Source organism: Tripterygium wilfordii, chromosome 7 (genome assembly GCF_013401445.1).
Source record: "Tripterygium wilfordii isolate XIE 37 chromosome 7, ASM1340144v1, whole genome shotgun sequence".
NCBI lineage: Eukaryota > Viridiplantae > Streptophyta > Magnoliopsida > Celastrales > Celastraceae > Tripterygium > Tripterygium wilfordii.
Genome location: NC_052238.1, coordinates 10,001 through 26,073, shown reverse-complemented (window position 1 = coordinate 26,073; position 16,073 = coordinate 10,001). Strand labels below are relative to the sequence as shown.

Genomic DNA, 16,073 nt, shown 5'->3' with positions numbered 1-16,073 from the left:
AAAGAATGAGTATTTTTATGTTCATATGTTTTTCTTTTGACCTAAATGTTCAAAAATACACTAATGAGTAATGAGTATCGACTTGTGATTCTCCCAAAAAAATATTGAAGGCAATGTTTGACAGAATCCAAGTCCAAGATTATGGGCTACGATATGGGCGAAGCTGATATTGGCCCATTGATTTTGATCCATCAAGGAATTACGCATGCACACACGTATGCAACCGTAAAACGTGTTAGGTAGGGTTTCTTCTTATCAGCTCTTTCTGTATAAATGTAAATTTGAGCGGCAAATCGCGGTTGGACGTGTTACAGGCTTGTGCTTCGTAGCCGCGGATTGACAAGAGAGATCGTCATGGGAAGGAGTAAGTTTCTCTCTCATAGCCTATCTTCTGCTCCTCTTTTAGCTCTATGGTGATATCTTACTGATGCAATATTTCTCGCAAGTGCACAAGAGTCTATGAATAGTACAGTGTATGCAAGTACGAGGTCGATCCCACGGAGTGTATGTAAGTACGAGGTCGATCCCACGGAGACTAGTTAATCTAATTTATGTACCTAACTTGATGAATGATTGAGATTTAGGGAAAAAGAAAGAATGATTGATGTAAATAAAATAAAATAAAAATAAAGAAATAAAATTCAGATTTTGTATCCAATAAAAGAAGAACACTAGGGCAATGATTTCACCTAGTAATCCTATCACAAGCATCCAATTAACAAACACACAATTATGATTCTGATTCAAGGGTTGATTCTTTCTTAAATATGTTGGTTCGTTCGTTCGCGGTGCCAACAAATATTATTAATCCTGTTCGGTTCGCAGTTTTTAACCCAAGACTAACAACTCATTACGATCTAAAGAATTATAACAACCAATCAATCCCCTAAACCTTGTTCATGGCAGTCGACAATTGATTTCCTTAATTTCAGTTCCACTAAGACACGTGAATTTGGTTCGTTCCTTAGTCCTAGCTAGATGAATCTAATTGAGCATTCAATTGGTGGTCAATCAACCAAACAAAAAATAGATTATAAGTATAGAAATTAAAGACAAGAATCATGAACCAAAATTATGCATTCAATTAATTGAAATACTTGCAATAATCATACTAGGCTACATCAAGCCCTAGCAAAGAAGTTTAGCTACTCATGTTATAAGAACACAAGGAAACTAAATATGGGAACGCCATGAATCAATAACAAGAACAAAGAGAAAAGCTAGAGAGAATAACAAGAGCAAAAGCTAGAGAATGTGGCTCTCCAAATTCGTGTCCTCATTACACTGTCATGACCTCCTATTTATACACTAAAAACCTTCCTTCAAACTGCATTCCTAATTCTAGTTGGATTTCCTTCAATTGCCCTTCCTTAATACAACCGAATCTCTCCATTCTTTGACTTCGTTTTGCTTGATTTGTTTTCCTTGTATTTGATCCAATCAAAAGCCAAGAGCAAGGCCATCTTTTACCATCACGTGCAACGCCTTTCATTGACTCCAGCCGGCTCCACTTCTTTTCATTATTAATCTTGAATTTATCCCAAAATAAGTATTGAACTTGAGCTTAAATCGTGAGCCTTTCTCATCACTTTTCTCATAAATATTCTGAAAATCGAAATAATGAAAAGTTACGTAGAATCCATGCTTAGTTCAATGAAAAGAGACAAAAACAAGTGTAAAGTGAGGTTTAAAAATATGTAAAATATAGTACGATCACTTACCGTCTGTTTGTATGGTTGTTTTATTTATATTCTAGCTTTGATTGCTCATTGAGGATATGACCTCACGAGTGATCAATGAGCTAGTATGAGTTCGGAACTGAATTTTTTGGTTGATCTTTTTTCTTCTAGATTTGTATCTAGAACTGTTTAGTTACTCAAATTTGAACGCAGTGAATACTTGTGGACAAGTTTGTTTGTGCTTTAATTGCAATAACAGATGGAATCTATTGTATGACTGGCCTCTTTCTTTTTTCTTTTTTATTGAAGGGCCTGCGAGATGTTATCGCCAGATTAAGAATAAGCCATATCCAAAATCGCGATATTGTCGTGGTGTACCTGACCCCAAGATCAGGATATACGATGTGGGCATGAAGAAAAAGGGGGTTGATGAATTCTCCTTCTGTGTGCATCTAGTGTCTTGGGAGAAAGAAAATGTCTCCAGTGAGGCTCTTGAGGCTGCACGAATTGCTTGCAATAAGTACATGTCCAAATTTGCTGGGAAAGATGCCTTCCATCTGCGAGTGCGTGTTCATCCGTTCCATGTCTTGCGTATTAACAAGATGCTCTCCTGTGCTGGGGCTGATAGGCTCCAAACTGGGATGAGGGGTGCCTTTGGTAAGCCTCAAGGTACTTGTGCCCGAGTTGCCATTGGCCAGGTTCTCCTGTCTGTTCGTTGCAAGGACAGCAACAGTCCTCATGCGCAAGAGGCTCTCCGCCGGGCAAAATTCAAGTTCCCTGGTCGCCAAAAGATTATTGTTAGCAGGAAATGGTATGTTTTATTACTTAGCTGTAGTTATCTGCAACTTGCAAATTACTTCTGTGGTTAATGGTTATGTTAAGAACCTTTTATCCTCTTTCTATTTGGAACTAACGTCCTGTACTATATCATAAGGTCGGCTGTCGTTGGATGTTTGAAAATTTGACTTGAAGCATATCAGGCACACTTTTTTGACGGTCTTTTTGCGCTAGAGTAATTTTATTTTGCTTATAATAGTAGCCAACTAGCTTTCTTTGTCAGTAGCAGTTCAATACTAAAATTTTCACATGTATTGTTTGCTGATTTTAGAAAATTACAGACACAGTTCAATACTAAATGGTCATATTTTTAAGTGTTTCCAACATAATTTGACATCACACTCTGTTTACTCTGCAGGGGCTTTACTAAGTTCAGTCGTACTGATTACTTGAAGTACAAGGCAGAGAACAGGATTGTGCCTGATGGTGTCAACGCCAAGGTTTGCTCTTAGTTTATGCAGTTCTGATATTCACTTTTTGTATTTTTGCGTATTTCTCTTGTTGATGTTTCAAAGGCCAATTTCACCCCGCTCGTTTATCATCTTTTTTTTTCAGTTTTCTGCATCCATAGAAAACTAACTAGGATTTTGGTCTATTTTCTGCAGCTTCTTGGATGCCATGGACCCTTGGCAGGCCGCGAGCCTGGAAGAGCATTTTTAACTGCTGCTGCGTAGGTGTTGTTTCCTGAGAATGGCCTTTAGTCATGACTGTATACTTTTGTGTAACAATTTGGACTACAGCATTTACCTCTTTCTGTCGTTGAAGTTTATATTTTGATATCAAAACATGTCATTTTGTGATTTTCTACTGTAGTATGGGAGTTTTTTTTTTTTTTTTTTTTTGGCTGTACCAAGTGTGATATGAGTATTTATTAGTTTTATCACTTTTATGTTCCAGGCCATATTGGGTCTCTCTTGGCACAGGTTTTTGATTGGAGTTATTGGGTCTGTCTGGGATTGCAATTTGCTCGCACTTATTTTGACCAAAAGCACATTGGATAATGGATAACATGGTAAAAACCATGTTTATGCTTGAGTTATGAGCCCAACAGATTCATTCTCCATTTTCTAGAGGAAAAAAGGTAGCTGGAGTCCAGGAAGGTTTTTTTAAAAGGGTTGTTGACTTTTTCGTTGTTAGGATGGGAGACGGACCATGCTGTCTCTACCTACCGACTACCAATCAAAAACACAGCCGTAAAAGGCTCAAGGCATAACTTTTTTGCCCATACCCGGTCATGGACGGTTGTTTGTGTGTCCAAGCCCGCCTTTTAGATGGGCCGAGCTTGTGGGCCCTTTGGCCATGATCAGCTTTCCTGGTTGCGAAATGGCACTCTTTGTACTTCCGTGTTATCCTAGAAACTCAGTTCTAGATTGAGTTTCTCGGATAACAAGCTGCTTTTTGCCATTTCCTTTTGTTAAAGCCGGGATCCGTTGCGGCGGTAGGAAATACCATTCCCGCACAATATAAGGCGGAAAAACTCAAATTTCTTGTTAGCCAATGATATGATCTTCCAATAATAGGCTGCCACGTGGCCAAGTTAGTTAGAGCTCAAGTCGGTTTACTGATTGCATAAATAGGCGAGAACTCTATACTTGAAAGGCAGTTATTGAATACACAGAAGAAATTCACCTGCATTTCTCTTTATCCTGGATTATTTCTCTTTTGCTGCCATTTCTAGGTTAAGGACGTTAAAGGCTATCAACCAAGGAAAACGACTCGTGGTAAAGACAAGATAGACTTTGACCAGACGTGCTCAGAAATTTTGTTTTTCGATTCTTCACCTCACCGGAATGGTTACTTTGCCTGCCCCCGCTTTCCTCTGGATATTAGTGAATAAACTCCCGGAGTTTATCATTAGTGCATGCATTATCAATATGACATTCACCGCAGATCCAGTCCATGCTCAACACATTAAAATGACCTCATCAAGAAAGAATAGCATCCAACCTACAATCCAAAACTACAAAAAGTTTCACGTAGGAAGTGGCAAACGCTTTAAAGTCTACGTTCTTTTTAACCCCAAAACATTGTGAAGTTTTCTGTTAGCCCTACCGCAAGAACATTGTGAAAATTTTCTGTTCGCCCTACGATAACTTCTTCCTGAATAGCCTTGGGACAGGCTTTTTCCTTGGCTTGAAAGCTGGATTATCTTCATCCTCAACATATCTCATCTCCTTCGAAGGACTATCAGCTTTCACTGAACTGCCTATCTTTTGACGTTTACATGAAATGACTGCTTCGTTCTGTAGCTGCTTTTGAGGACCTGGAATTTCATCACCAGTATTCTTCAGGTTAAAACCCTCAGGCTTTCCTTCCCTAACTGCACTATGTTGTGCCAGAATCTCCTGAAGCTTCTGTGCACTTGAAATGTCATCAGTCTTGTGTTCAATAGCTTTCACAGAAAGTTTTGCATCACCTTTCAGCTTCATATTGGCAACATTATTTTTTAGGTTGGCATCCTCAGAATTTCCCCCACTAACTGCTCTGCTTTGTAGCCGAAGCTTATAAGAACTTGGATTGCCATCTTTCTCGTGTTCAAAAGCATTCGAAGCAAGATTTGCATTCCTCTTTGACCTTTTCTGTGCAACAGTGGAACGTTCTTTCTCCTCGATATTCATGTTGTGTCGCTGACTTAAAAGGGATGATACTCTAACAATGTAAATCTGCAATATAAAAAAAAAAATTCATCATCGGGCCTATGCATTTGAATCTAAAAAAATAAAGATGCGTGCATACAACCACATTGCAAGGTATTACACGGAGATACCAATTTTACAAATCATGCGGTGAAACTAGGGTGGTGATAGAGCCCAAATAGGGCATATTAGAGCAACTCCAACCCAGGTGCTATCCATTCCGACATTATAGCATCTCATCCTGGAAAAATAAACCTCCAACCGGGGTGGCAAATGAGGAGGTAAAGTGGCACTCCACACCTTGGGGTGCTATTTTTTAGCAGCTTCTCTAGGGAGAAGAGAAGATGCTAAAATTGAAAGGAAGCAAAATATGGCTACTCCAACAAACACAGCACAAACAAAAATAAATAGAGACATACATAGGAAGAGAGGAAATGAGTTGCACTTTAATTATAATTGGGCTTGGCCCAAAAATAATTTTACCACCCCATTTTGGCACCTTCTATTGGATCCAACAAAAATTTAGCACCATCCTTTTGAAGTTTGAACTGTTTGAGTTGAACCTTTGATGTATGTAACTTCTTTAGTGCCACTCCTTAGAAAACCATTTTACATGGAAACTTCATATCTCTACAAAATAAAAATAATCTTTTTTTCTGCTTTTTATGCAAAAGAGAGTTATGGATCAAGGCAAATTTATTGACGAGCTTCGGAGTAGCCAAAATTCACTTTGAGTTTATTGCTTTCTTCAGAAGACAAGTTGATAATGACCAATTAATAGTATTTCTAAAACTTCTAATTCTTATATTTGTTGTAGTACTATGAGTTTATTAGACATTTGTTTTCAGTTCAAGACAAATCATAACAGCCGAAGTTAACAAGAACACAGTTCAATATTGTAAGAATTAGTACTTAAAATAAACATATTAAGCATCATTTTAATGTGTCTCGCACAACCAGAAGAACATATGATACCTACCAGAAGACTAATCAATTCATGGGGATGTCCCCAAAATACAACAATCTTTTCAAGAAATAATTAAAATGCACGTTTAGGCTTAGAAGTGAAATTTTTTTAGTATTTGGCTAGTGGCTCAAACATGTTATGTGACAATTTTTTTTAAAGAAATAAATTTCATGACACCTCACAATCCCAAGTGTGAATCTCTGAAATATTTATGCCGATAGATTCCATAAAAAACATGATCATGGATTGTGGACAAAGATATAGCATAAATCAGTTCCAAAGAATAGTACATGCAGAAGAACTTCAAAAACACACAAAAAATAAAAGAAAAAAATGGAACAACTTCAGAACAGAATATTTGATTTGGTTATGCAATCACATATGTACTTTGATTGATTATAGATGGGGAAAACTAAAGAAAAATTAAAACTTTCGTTTACCTTCAGTCTTGTTGGCTCAACCAATTCAAATACAAGGGCATCACCATCATCTAGTTTATGCTCCAATGCGAATCCTCTCCAGCCCCCACTAAGTCCAGCCCTGCTGCCAATGTAGACAGCATCATATTCATTGCCATTTTCATCCTCTAAAACCATTTCTGATCCCCTGTTGGATAGATGTTCCTTGCAAAACTGAGAAGGCAGCCCCTGACAATTGAAGTGAAATTCATAGCCATATTAATTAAGAACCACGACAACAATATGCAGCAGCCATATTACTTTTATTAGAAGATTTCACCTACCAACCAAAAACAACTATAAACATGAGAGCGAACCATGGACTTGACAAAAGATGGATTTTCTGATTGTAGACTACTTTGGATCTTCTCCGCAGCATGGAGAGCCTTCTTGCGTTCCTCAAATGAAGCAATTTTAACTTCATCTAGTGGCCTTGCAAGATAACTGAAAAACACTCAGAAAGTAGCACTCATTAGCAATTTAAAATTAATTACCCAAAAAATTTGATTAGTTTTACCTTGTTGAGAATGATGACGAATGAGACCTATTACTCTTCCGCAAAAGTGGAATGTCTATTGCCATCTGGTGACAAACCAAATAACCCAAAAAAGATTTATAAGAAAATTAGTTATACAACAATATAATTAATTGTAGATAAAGAAAATAAATCAAGGCAGTGCTGCTTTACATCATCAGAGTATGAACGAACAGGATTGCGGGCGCGGGAAGAACGTCTTGGTTCAACAGTTGGAGTACTTTGCGATTTGAGCTTCCATTGTCGTGGCTAACCATGAATAATTGTTACTCAGAATATATTATCGTCAAATACACAGGACGGGGAAAAAAAAGGCGATAAGGAGCTGAAGTTAGAATACCTGAGACTTCTTCGCAGGAATAGTGAGGTTAGACAGTGTTTTTGAGATTTTTAAAACCCCCAACTCCTTCAACGGGACAAAAAAATAGCCGATGTAACAAACTCAGACGGACATAAGTAAATGACACACATACTAGAGACGAGAAAAACCTCAAACTTCTTCTGATTGTCATGGAGGCGTTGCCTGCGTGCCTCTTCGTAAATGTTGTCCTCGGAAACGACGTCGGGTGCCATCTTATCCCGGCTGAGTGTTTGAAATGGAGAAGATGAATCGCCCCGGAGAGGAGTTTCTGTCACCGGCTTTTGGACTCCGTATCCGTTTTTGAATTTCAAATGATTTTATTGCGGGCGGAGGTATTGGCACCCATCAAAATGACAAAAAAAAAAGAGAGAAGGTTTTGGACCCCATTTTGAGATGCGTGCCAATGTAGGTTCAAAATTTCTCTCTCTCCTGTGCATGCTCTCTCATACGTTACCTCTGGTCATCGGAGAACTTTTTGGTCCGCCAAGAGAGATTCGAGACTGCCGATGATTAGAGATGTGGCATGCAATTAGCTCAGATACCTCTATGGTTGTAGATAACAAAGGTTGACCCAATAAACATTTAGTGTGTGTTTGACAGATTAGTTGTGTTGATTTTCAAAGTTAGCTTATTAAGTTGTGAAAAAAAAACTGAGCTTAAAGCTATGAAATAAGTTGTAAGGTGTTTGATAGAACTGTTAACTGTCTTAAGCGGTTAAGTTGTGTAAAATATATTTTATTTGTATTTTTAAAATTTAAATATTTTTAAAATTAAATTTAATCTATTAAAAATTACAAATAAACAATTTATAATTTGATAAATTAAAATAATTAAGCTTAAGCATAATTTTTATTAAAAAAGTGTATAATATTTACATAAAATATTTATATATAAATAATATTAATGTAGAAAATTATTAATGTAGAAAATTATTGCTTTACAAAATAATATTAAATGCCAAAGACGTAATACTCACATTAAAATAAATTTTATTTTATTGTATTAAAAGGTCACAAAAGTGGGTCTCATGTAAAAATAAATTAAAAAAAAATATTGACAGCTTTTTGGCGTGAGCCCCATGCCAAAAAACTGCAAAATTCTTCACCGCTCTCACAATAATCCGCAATATGGAGATTATTGTTTTGGGGCGTTACCGTTCCGTTTTGTGGGCGGTAACGCTCCACTTTTTCAGGTGTTTGGTGGGGCGGTCTGGGAAAGTGGGCCCGCCCTAGCAAATGCCCCACCAAACAGAGGCATAATATGTACATGTGAGTTTTGTTCTTAAAAGGCTCTCAAGTGTTATGAGATTAGGCACCGAATGGAACTCCCACAATTAATTCTTAACACTCCTCGCATTTGTTGGTTCATACGGGATCGAATAAGTGGATTAGACAAGTTAGGGTCCATCATGTTACCCTCACCTTGTGGGTGATCCACATTCGAAAAGGTCACATGTGACCCATGGTCCATATTCGAAAGGTCCATCGAGCAAACACTCCAATACTATGTAATAATTTGAAGGATGGGTAAAGAAAAAATGTTTGACCGGGTTCCACCTCTATTGCATAAAAAGTTAAGTCAAACACTTTTCTCAATATAATTAAATCAATAAAACTCGTCTTTGAATACAGTCACATCAGCAAAACATAAATTTCCATACATTATCCCCTCTTACCCAACATGGAGGCCAATAATTTTTCATGTCTTCATGTTGTCCACAACAAAACTATATCAAAACACAAAATCTCAATACAATCACATCAGCAAAACACATTTCTTAATATAACCATATCAATAAAACACATATTCCAATACAATCACATTAATAAAAGACAATATCTTTGTTGGTCCAACAATACTTAACCATTACAAATGTCCTAACGAGGTTGAGTACCTTTTATTAAGTGAATGGAACTCACTCATTTAATCGATGTAAGATTCCTAACAAAATGTTTCCGTGGTTAGCAATTTTGTTTAAGAGAAGGCGGCCTCCCTAATGGCAGTGTCAATTGCTCAATTAATAAATATCTAATCGTTTCTTGGAGTTCAATTTGGGAATTCGATTTTGTTTGCAATGGAGGAGAGATGGTCGCGGGGGAAATTTTCTTCGTGTACAATGCAGAGGGTAGCTTAAAAATGTTTGCATTGATAGTGGCGATGAAGTTGTCGAAAATGGTGTGCATGTAATGGTGAAAAAATAATGATGAAAACGCCCTTTTATAAAAAAAAATTAAATTTATAGTGGAATAAATGAAACGAATTATTATTTTAATGAAAAGATCCACTAATTCTCTCAAGATGGAGTGCAAAAATCATTTTGGGGTTTGTGACCGTACAATCAACTTCCCTTAATAGATTATAGATTTATTATATTTTCAAGAACAAAACATAAATGGTACTTCTAGCCCAAAACGTATCACATGGATTAGTCATGTTTTTTCTTTGTTTTTTTTAAGTGAGACAAGTGGGTTAGATATGAAAAAAAACTATTGGATCATTTAACAACTAACTATAAGGCCCAAAACTAACCAAACCCAAATTTGAATAAAAAAGGGATACGACCAAAATGTGAGCCCACAAGAGGCAAGATCTTTAAGCCCAATACAACACATAAGACAAAAACATAAGATCAAAAGGACATGATCAATGAACTCAATATTTTACATTCAATTGAACATTCGGCAGACAGAAACAAATGACTCTTAAGGCTGATCAAAAGGCCAAAGAAAGACCTTCGATGGACGAAGCCGAAGACCGAATAGTTACATACTAACGATTATGTCCAAAAGAGACAATAAACTTCCTCAACTGTTTCAAACTCTTTCAACTGTTGCAAACTGACACAACTGCACAAGACAAGTATAAAAGAGAGATAATGAGCAAGGGAAAGGGGATGGGATTTTCTTGGAGGATCTTGGGTCTTTTTCCTCTTTGAGATCTGATCTTTAATGTACACCTTTTGTTCGACCTAGATTAAATCAAGTTTGGACATAAGTTAAATGTCCGAAATCCAAGTCCAAACACAAAATTTTTTGTCCGATTTAAAATTGAGTCCGAGTCCAAACACATAAATCTTGTCTGAATCCTAACTCGAATTAGGGTTTTTAGGGTTTACTTGTCCGGATTTAAACAATCCGGATTTGATCAATTAAGTACGTCTGAAATCCAATCCGGATTAAGATCCGAACATGTAAATATTCATATACATATGCTATTATTCGACCCAAAACCTTTTTTTTTTCTACCCCTACCTATACCTATATTGGTTATGGTGTTCGGAACTTGGCATCTAGACAAATCTTAATCCATGCCTAGTAAAGATGGTCAATATGAGAACCTGAAATTTTGAACATAGAACTTTCAACGTGAAGATTTCAAGTCCCTTACATTCGTTATTCAGCCCTCGAAAAAAAAGGCAAAAGTTTTAAACCTAGACCTTAACCTCAATAAAGTAATATTCCAGCCTCTTTTTTAACATAATGACCAGACGATAAGGGCAAATGCAATAAGAAGCAATTTACTGGGCCAACATTTTTGTTGGCCCAGTCCCACCTCTATTACACAAAAAGTCAAGTCAAACACGTATTATAATACAGCCACATCAGCAAAACACAAATTTCTATACACTTTTTCTTCCCACACACTTTCTCTTTCCACCCAACCCAACAACATTCCATTCCTCCATATTATCCACAACAAAACTACACCAAAACATTAAATATCAATACATCCACATCAGCAAAACACTTATCCCAATACAACCACATAAGCAAAACACATTTTACAATACAGCCACATCAGCAAAAGACAACATCTTTGTTGGCCCAATACCACTTCACCATTGCATTTGCCCTAAGTTTAAACATACACAACGGAAGATCCAATAATTTACCGAATCAGCCAACAAGAATAAACATTGTAACAATCTGAAACCTTCGTAAAAAAAAATCATATATGCCCTACGGCAATGCCTTTCAAATACATGGATTTGGATCCCCCGCTGTGTTCGGAACGGTGTAGCACGGGCTCATGAACTGGGTGGGGCAGCACTTTGGGAGCCTTCGGCAAAGTCTGATGATGTAGAGGCATATGGCAATATGTCCCGAGTCTTTTGCAGATTTGTGTGTAGGGAACCGTTAGAAGGCAGTGAAGAGGATGAGGACAGCAGTGTAGAGGGGATGGAAGGCGTATTGGATACCACCTTGATGGGATAAACTTCAGTAACTTCCTCGGTGCCCTCATCTAAGTACACAACGTCCTGCATGGTTAGCTGGTGGTATTCGACAACCTCCCTTAGGAACCGATTCTCGCGAGCATAGATAGAGTTCTCATGTGCCAATCGAGCCTTTTCCGCCAACAGGGTTTCAAGCTGTAGCCGCACCTGAAATAGAGCTACGGGTATCAGAGATCAAAATTGCTGGTACAAAGCTCATATATATATAAGGCCGGTCTTTACAAGGCACGGGGAGGAGAGACTTGAACCTAGATTACTTGGGTCGAAATCTAGGAAGCACCGACTCGGATGCGGGGACACGGGATGCGGGTGCGCTGACGCGGGGATTCGTAAAACCTCAAAGAATCCTGTATTTGAGTGCGGGGGACTCGGCAAATAAAAAATATTTATATATATTTTATATATATATTCAGTTACAACACCACTTATAAAATGGTCATTTAGAGCCCAGTAGCTTAGCTTGCTCATTTAAAGCCCAGTTTTCTAATGGTTTAAGATGATGGCTAGGCCCAGTCCAAAACTATGAGCCCAAATAGAGCTACTATCTTCATTCTTGAGTCGTCTTATACTCTTATCTCTGAAGTTTCCTTTCTGTTCTCTCTCCTCTCTCTCTAATAGACTAAAATCCTGTTCGTCTCCAACTGAGATGAGATGACCAGAGGTCGATCCAGAGAAGGAGAAGACGAAGACTAAGGCGAAGAGAAGAGGAGAGGTGGGAGAAGAGGAGAGCAGAGGTGGGAGAAGAGAACAGGAGATCGATTACATACCTGAGATTCAACTGCTTCGAGGTCGCACTTTCAGCTGAGGAGAGGTCGTGATTTCAGCTGCTTTGAGGTCGTGATTTCTAGCTACTTTGAGGAGGAGGTCGCGATTTAGGGATGGTAGGAGAAGTTTGATGTTTATCTTTGTTCGCGTGGAGATTGGTTTTAAGTGAAAATCCGAGTCCGCTGCGCGTCGACAACGAGTCAGAGGTGAGTCGATGGCTTGTTGACTGTTCAGACGCGTGATGCCCGCGTCTGAGCCGTATTTCGGCGCGTCCTCCGCGTGGGCGCACTGAGTGCGTATGCGACGCGGACTCGGCACCCATTTTGCCGAGTCCGTGCTTCCTAGGTCGAAATAGACCCTCATTGCCAGTCCAACTACTCCAACTAGTGCCTTAAGTCTAACATTAAGTTGCTTCAATCATCATTTCACAATAAACTGAAAGAGATGGCAGCAAGGACTTCAATTTGGATTTTGGAAAGAAATAACTGCAACTTATCAATTACTGATTAAATTATTATATCTCGATTATGTCATTAAGCCTCACTATTACTGATTAGATAATAAGGAGGATAATTCCCTCTTTTAACTCTATCCAATATCTATGTCTCCATGATATTCAAACTTCAAAGACATTCTGATCATGTAGGTATTCTAATTATATCTACCACTTCATATATTTTGCTAAATAAATTGTGGTGTAAGTGGTTGAGGCTCTACCCTAAAATCTTCAACATGAAGCAGTTTTGTGACCCATAGACGATTCAAAGGAAAAATAGTTTCTTGTCTCACAGCTGTCCAATAATGCTTGTAATTGCACCCTTCTCTCTCAGCTAGAGGAGGAACCTACCTATACACATTGGATATGGCCTTGTCTCTCAATTACTCTCTTTTAAATGGCCAAAACGTAGAAAAGGCAAGCCTATCTGGAATATCATGTACTCAGCCATATGAATTATGGAGAAAAAAATAATTTCACATTCCTTTGTGAAGCATATTAACAGCCCGATAGGCCTGTACAATGCTGTTAAGTGTGGATTGTGGAATAAAATGCTCTTTTCGTGTCTTTAGGGTGACTGATAAACTCAATAATACTAGCCTCAAAGACACATTCTGTGAGCAGTTACATATTATAAAGGCAAATCAAAATAATATATAGAACAAATAACAGCGTGGCGGACAACATGCATTGGTTTTAGCTAGACTTAAAGACGAGAAGGTCAAAGAATGAACTGGAAAGAAGTATTGATTCTCCATTTCTCCTTTTAGTACACACTTAAAGAAAAAGTAAAAAAATATAAACAAGATGAGAAAATGGGGTGTGAAAGTAAAGATACCAAATCATCATCTTCTGGGCTGTCCCCTTGTTGACGGTTCTCACGAAGAAATCTATTTTCTTCCTCCAGCTGAGCACATCGCTCTTTAGCAAAAGCTAAATCTGCCTTGACAGTTTTCAACTCTCGAAGAAGAAGCTTTGCTTTGGCAGCCATTGCCATCGCAACCTGTTAAGCAAACAAAAAGCAAATATTGCATCTCATTATGAAAATATGTATCTTATCCAGGAAATAATTCAGCATCCCTAACATAAATTTCTTGCTATCTTTTTCCCTAGTTTACTGTTCTCATACATCCATTGACAACAACAGCACTAGCGAACAGCTGAAAGTTACGTGCAAGTTATGTGCCTCGTTACTTGAGAAGTAAGAGTATGAAGATGGCTATCATGATCATTCAAAATTCCTAAGAAGTACGAATGTAGTGAAAAGAGTGCTTAATTATCGAAATTTACAAACACAAGAATGGGCACGTCCGGATAGGGAAATGTCTATGCATACACTTCAAAGAAATGGAAGAGGAGACCATTGACCACATCAAAGCAGTAAAGATGTAGAAAATCAACACATAAAAGATTGAAATGTAACTTTCATTCAAAAAGAAAGGGAGTGGGAGAAATTTATGTGATAGTAATTTGAAACACTCTGCTGCACAAGAAATCAACTAAAGAAATGTAGTACTTTGCATGTGCATCTCGACAGATAAATGACAACTTGGAAGCATCCCTTCTACTTATAAATACTTCTCAACTATATGAACCAGTCACACAGCGCGCCTTACATCGCGAGATGCCTTCAATTGCAGTTCCTGATTGGTTTCCATCTGTGGTTGTAGTCTTATACCGCTACAATTCATTGCCTGACCCTGATTCTGTGCTGCAAAGTCGCTAGACTTTTTCCTCAAGTGTTTACGAGTATCTTGAATGATTTCGGCAGTTCGATTTTCTACTTTGCTAAGACCCTCCTGAGAAAGTGAAACAGGATCAGCTTTTTTAATGATTTTTTTTGATAACAAGAGGGAAAATACAAAAAAGTTAAAAAGGCAACTTCCTAACTACAAGTGTCGACCATCCAAGAGGTTTGTTACATCCCAAATCAAACTTTCATCAACATTAAAGAGAAAAAAGATGTGTGTGAGGCAACAATCTAGCAGGAAGACGCTCAATTCACTAGTTTTCCAGATGAGAAAAAAAAGCAACTGGGAAAATATTAATGCTGATGATTGTGGCTTCAGATAGAAAAGACTTACCATACCCACCTACCAATGAATAAAAAGGATTACAAAACCTTCCAAAATGGACTGAAACAACAAGAGAGCTCACATCATGCTGACAATGTGCAACAAATTTAGAGATAAAAAGTGTGAAAATTCCGTTAAAAATCACCTCAACAGCAGTGCCAATATAATTTAGGGAAGAGGTTATTGCACCCAGTCCTTTCTGCAATGTAGGAGAGTCTACTTTTGGCTGGCCTTCATGTGAGTGATTTGGATTATGTTGCTGCCAATAGTAAACACATATCCAATGTGCAAGAGAAATTTCAAGGTTACACATTTCTCTTAACATGAAAAGTGAAATGTCAGCGAAGTCTCACCTTGGATGCTGTAGCTGAATCCAGCGTTCGACGTCTTGTTCTGTCGGACGAATGAGATTGCTGTGGTGAATAATCATCCTCCAGGAAGGCTTTTGCTTTTCTAGCCAAAGAACCCCAAAATCCGTGCTTGGGATCATTTAAGGATTTCAGTGAGGTATAGTCATTAAGCTTCGAGATAGTGTTTGAATCCTACAGATATAAACCGTATAGAAAGAAATGTTATTAATTTCGAAACTAAAATGAAATAAAATAAAGTAATACGATTTGCAGCTAATTTCTTTTGCAGATATCATAAAGAGTCAATAGCTGAGAGAACCTTAACACGGGAATGAGAATAATTGGCGGCGGCAGAGGCAGCAGGAGGGGAGGAGGTGTCCAGAGCGTAGGCAGAGGAGAGGGAAGAGTCTCTGTGAGCAGCAGAAGACGCTCTTATGGCTTTGGTTGCAAGCGAAGAAGAGGTTTTATCAGCATCGACGTCATCATCTTTGCTATCAATTTCAATTTCGGTCCACGAAGGTCTTCCCTGCTGCCTCCTTCGGTAAATGGACATCACTGACCACTCAATAGAAGTAAAATCGTCCCCAAATTCTCCGACTACCGATACAATTTCTCTAGCCTCTCTTTCTCGCGTCAACGCCGACTCTACTCTTTCTCCGTTGTCTGTAAATCTGGAATCG

General features: G+C 38.0%; 3 protein-coding genes across 4 annotated transcripts in view; 1 reads left to right on the top strand and 2 right to left on the bottom strand.

Annotated features, from left to right (window-relative positions):
- The first annotated feature begins 300 nt into the window (after nucleotides 1-300).
- Nucleotides 301-3,354, top strand: LOC120003002 (60S ribosomal protein L10). The gene is made up of 4 exons (XM_038851888.1): nucleotides 301-364; nucleotides 1,989-2,490; nucleotides 2,875-2,956; nucleotides 3,122-3,354. The coding sequence occupies exons 1-4, from the start codon at nucleotides 355-357 to the stop codon at nucleotides 3,188-3,190; spliced, it is 663 nt and encodes a 220-aa protein (XP_038707816.1). The 5' UTR covers nucleotides 301-354; the 3' UTR covers nucleotides 3,191-3,354.
- Nucleotides 3,355-4,407: 1,053 nt separating this feature from the next.
- LOC120002858 (putative B3 domain-containing protein At5g58280) lies at nucleotides 4,408-7,955 on the bottom strand. 2 transcript variants are annotated; one of them, XM_038851710.1, is made up of 7 exons: nucleotides 7,602-7,955; nucleotides 7,453-7,518; nucleotides 7,266-7,361; nucleotides 7,095-7,159; nucleotides 6,862-7,009; nucleotides 6,560-6,766; nucleotides 4,408-5,179 (listed from the first exon to the last, which is right to left on the bottom strand). In XM_038851710.1, the coding sequence occupies exons 1-7, from the start codon at nucleotides 7,683-7,685 to the stop codon at nucleotides 4,601-4,603; spliced, it is 1,245 nt and encodes a 414-aa protein (XP_038707638.1). In that variant the 5' UTR covers nucleotides 7,686-7,955; the 3' UTR covers nucleotides 4,408-4,600. The 2 variants fall into 2 exon arrangements, with proteins under 2 accessions (XP_038707638.1, XP_038707637.1); XM_038851709.1 differs by having other exon boundaries at nucleotides 6,862-7,021; nucleotides 7,602-7,953.
- A 3,377-nt stretch (nucleotides 7,956-11,332) lies between these two features.
- The window catches only part of LOC120003106, a 4,768-nt gene continuing 27 nt past the window's right edge, over nucleotides 11,333-16,073 (bottom strand). Inside the window, exons 1-6 of the mRNA XM_038852024.1 lie at nucleotides 15,713-16,073; nucleotides 15,397-15,585; nucleotides 15,189-15,302; nucleotides 14,585-14,767; nucleotides 13,807-13,971; nucleotides 11,333-11,854 (exon numbers count right to left, since the gene is read on the bottom strand). The exon at nucleotides 15,713-16,073 is cut by the window's right edge and continues 27 nt beyond it. Of these exons, the coding sequence (XP_038707952.1) occupies nucleotides 11,501-11,854; nucleotides 13,807-13,971; nucleotides 14,585-14,767; nucleotides 15,189-15,302; nucleotides 15,397-15,585; nucleotides 15,713-15,946 (1,239 nt within the window). The 5' untranslated portion in view covers nucleotides 15,947-16,073 and the 3' untranslated portion in view covers nucleotides 11,333-11,500. The remainder of the gene's footprint in view (nucleotides 11,855-13,806; nucleotides 13,972-14,584; nucleotides 14,768-15,188; nucleotides 15,303-15,396; nucleotides 15,586-15,712) is intronic.

Bases quoted from the DNA above. Each gene is read 5' to 3' on its own strand.
- LOC120003002 (XM_038851888.1), top strand. The intron at 2,491-2,874 runs GTATGTTTTATT...TTTACTCTGCAG, and splicing joins ATTATTGTTAGCAGGAAATG to GGGCTTTACTAAGTTCAGTC. The intron at 2,957-3,121 runs GTTTGCTCTTAG...TATTTTCTGCAG, and splicing joins CTGATGGTGTCAACGCCAAG to CTTCTTGGATGCCATGGACC.
- LOC120002858 (XM_038851709.1), bottom strand. From the start codon at position 7,685: ATGGCACCCGACGTCGTTTCCGAGGACAACATTTACGAAGAGGCACGC. The intron at 7,519-7,601 runs GTTTTTCTCGTC...GTCCCGTTGAAG, and splicing joins ACAATCAGAAGAAGTTTGAG to GAGTTGGGGGTTTTAAAAAT. The intron at 7,022-7,094 runs GTAAAACTAATC...AGTGTTTTTCAG, and splicing joins TCGTCATCATTCTCAACAAG to TTATCTTGCAAGGCCACTAG.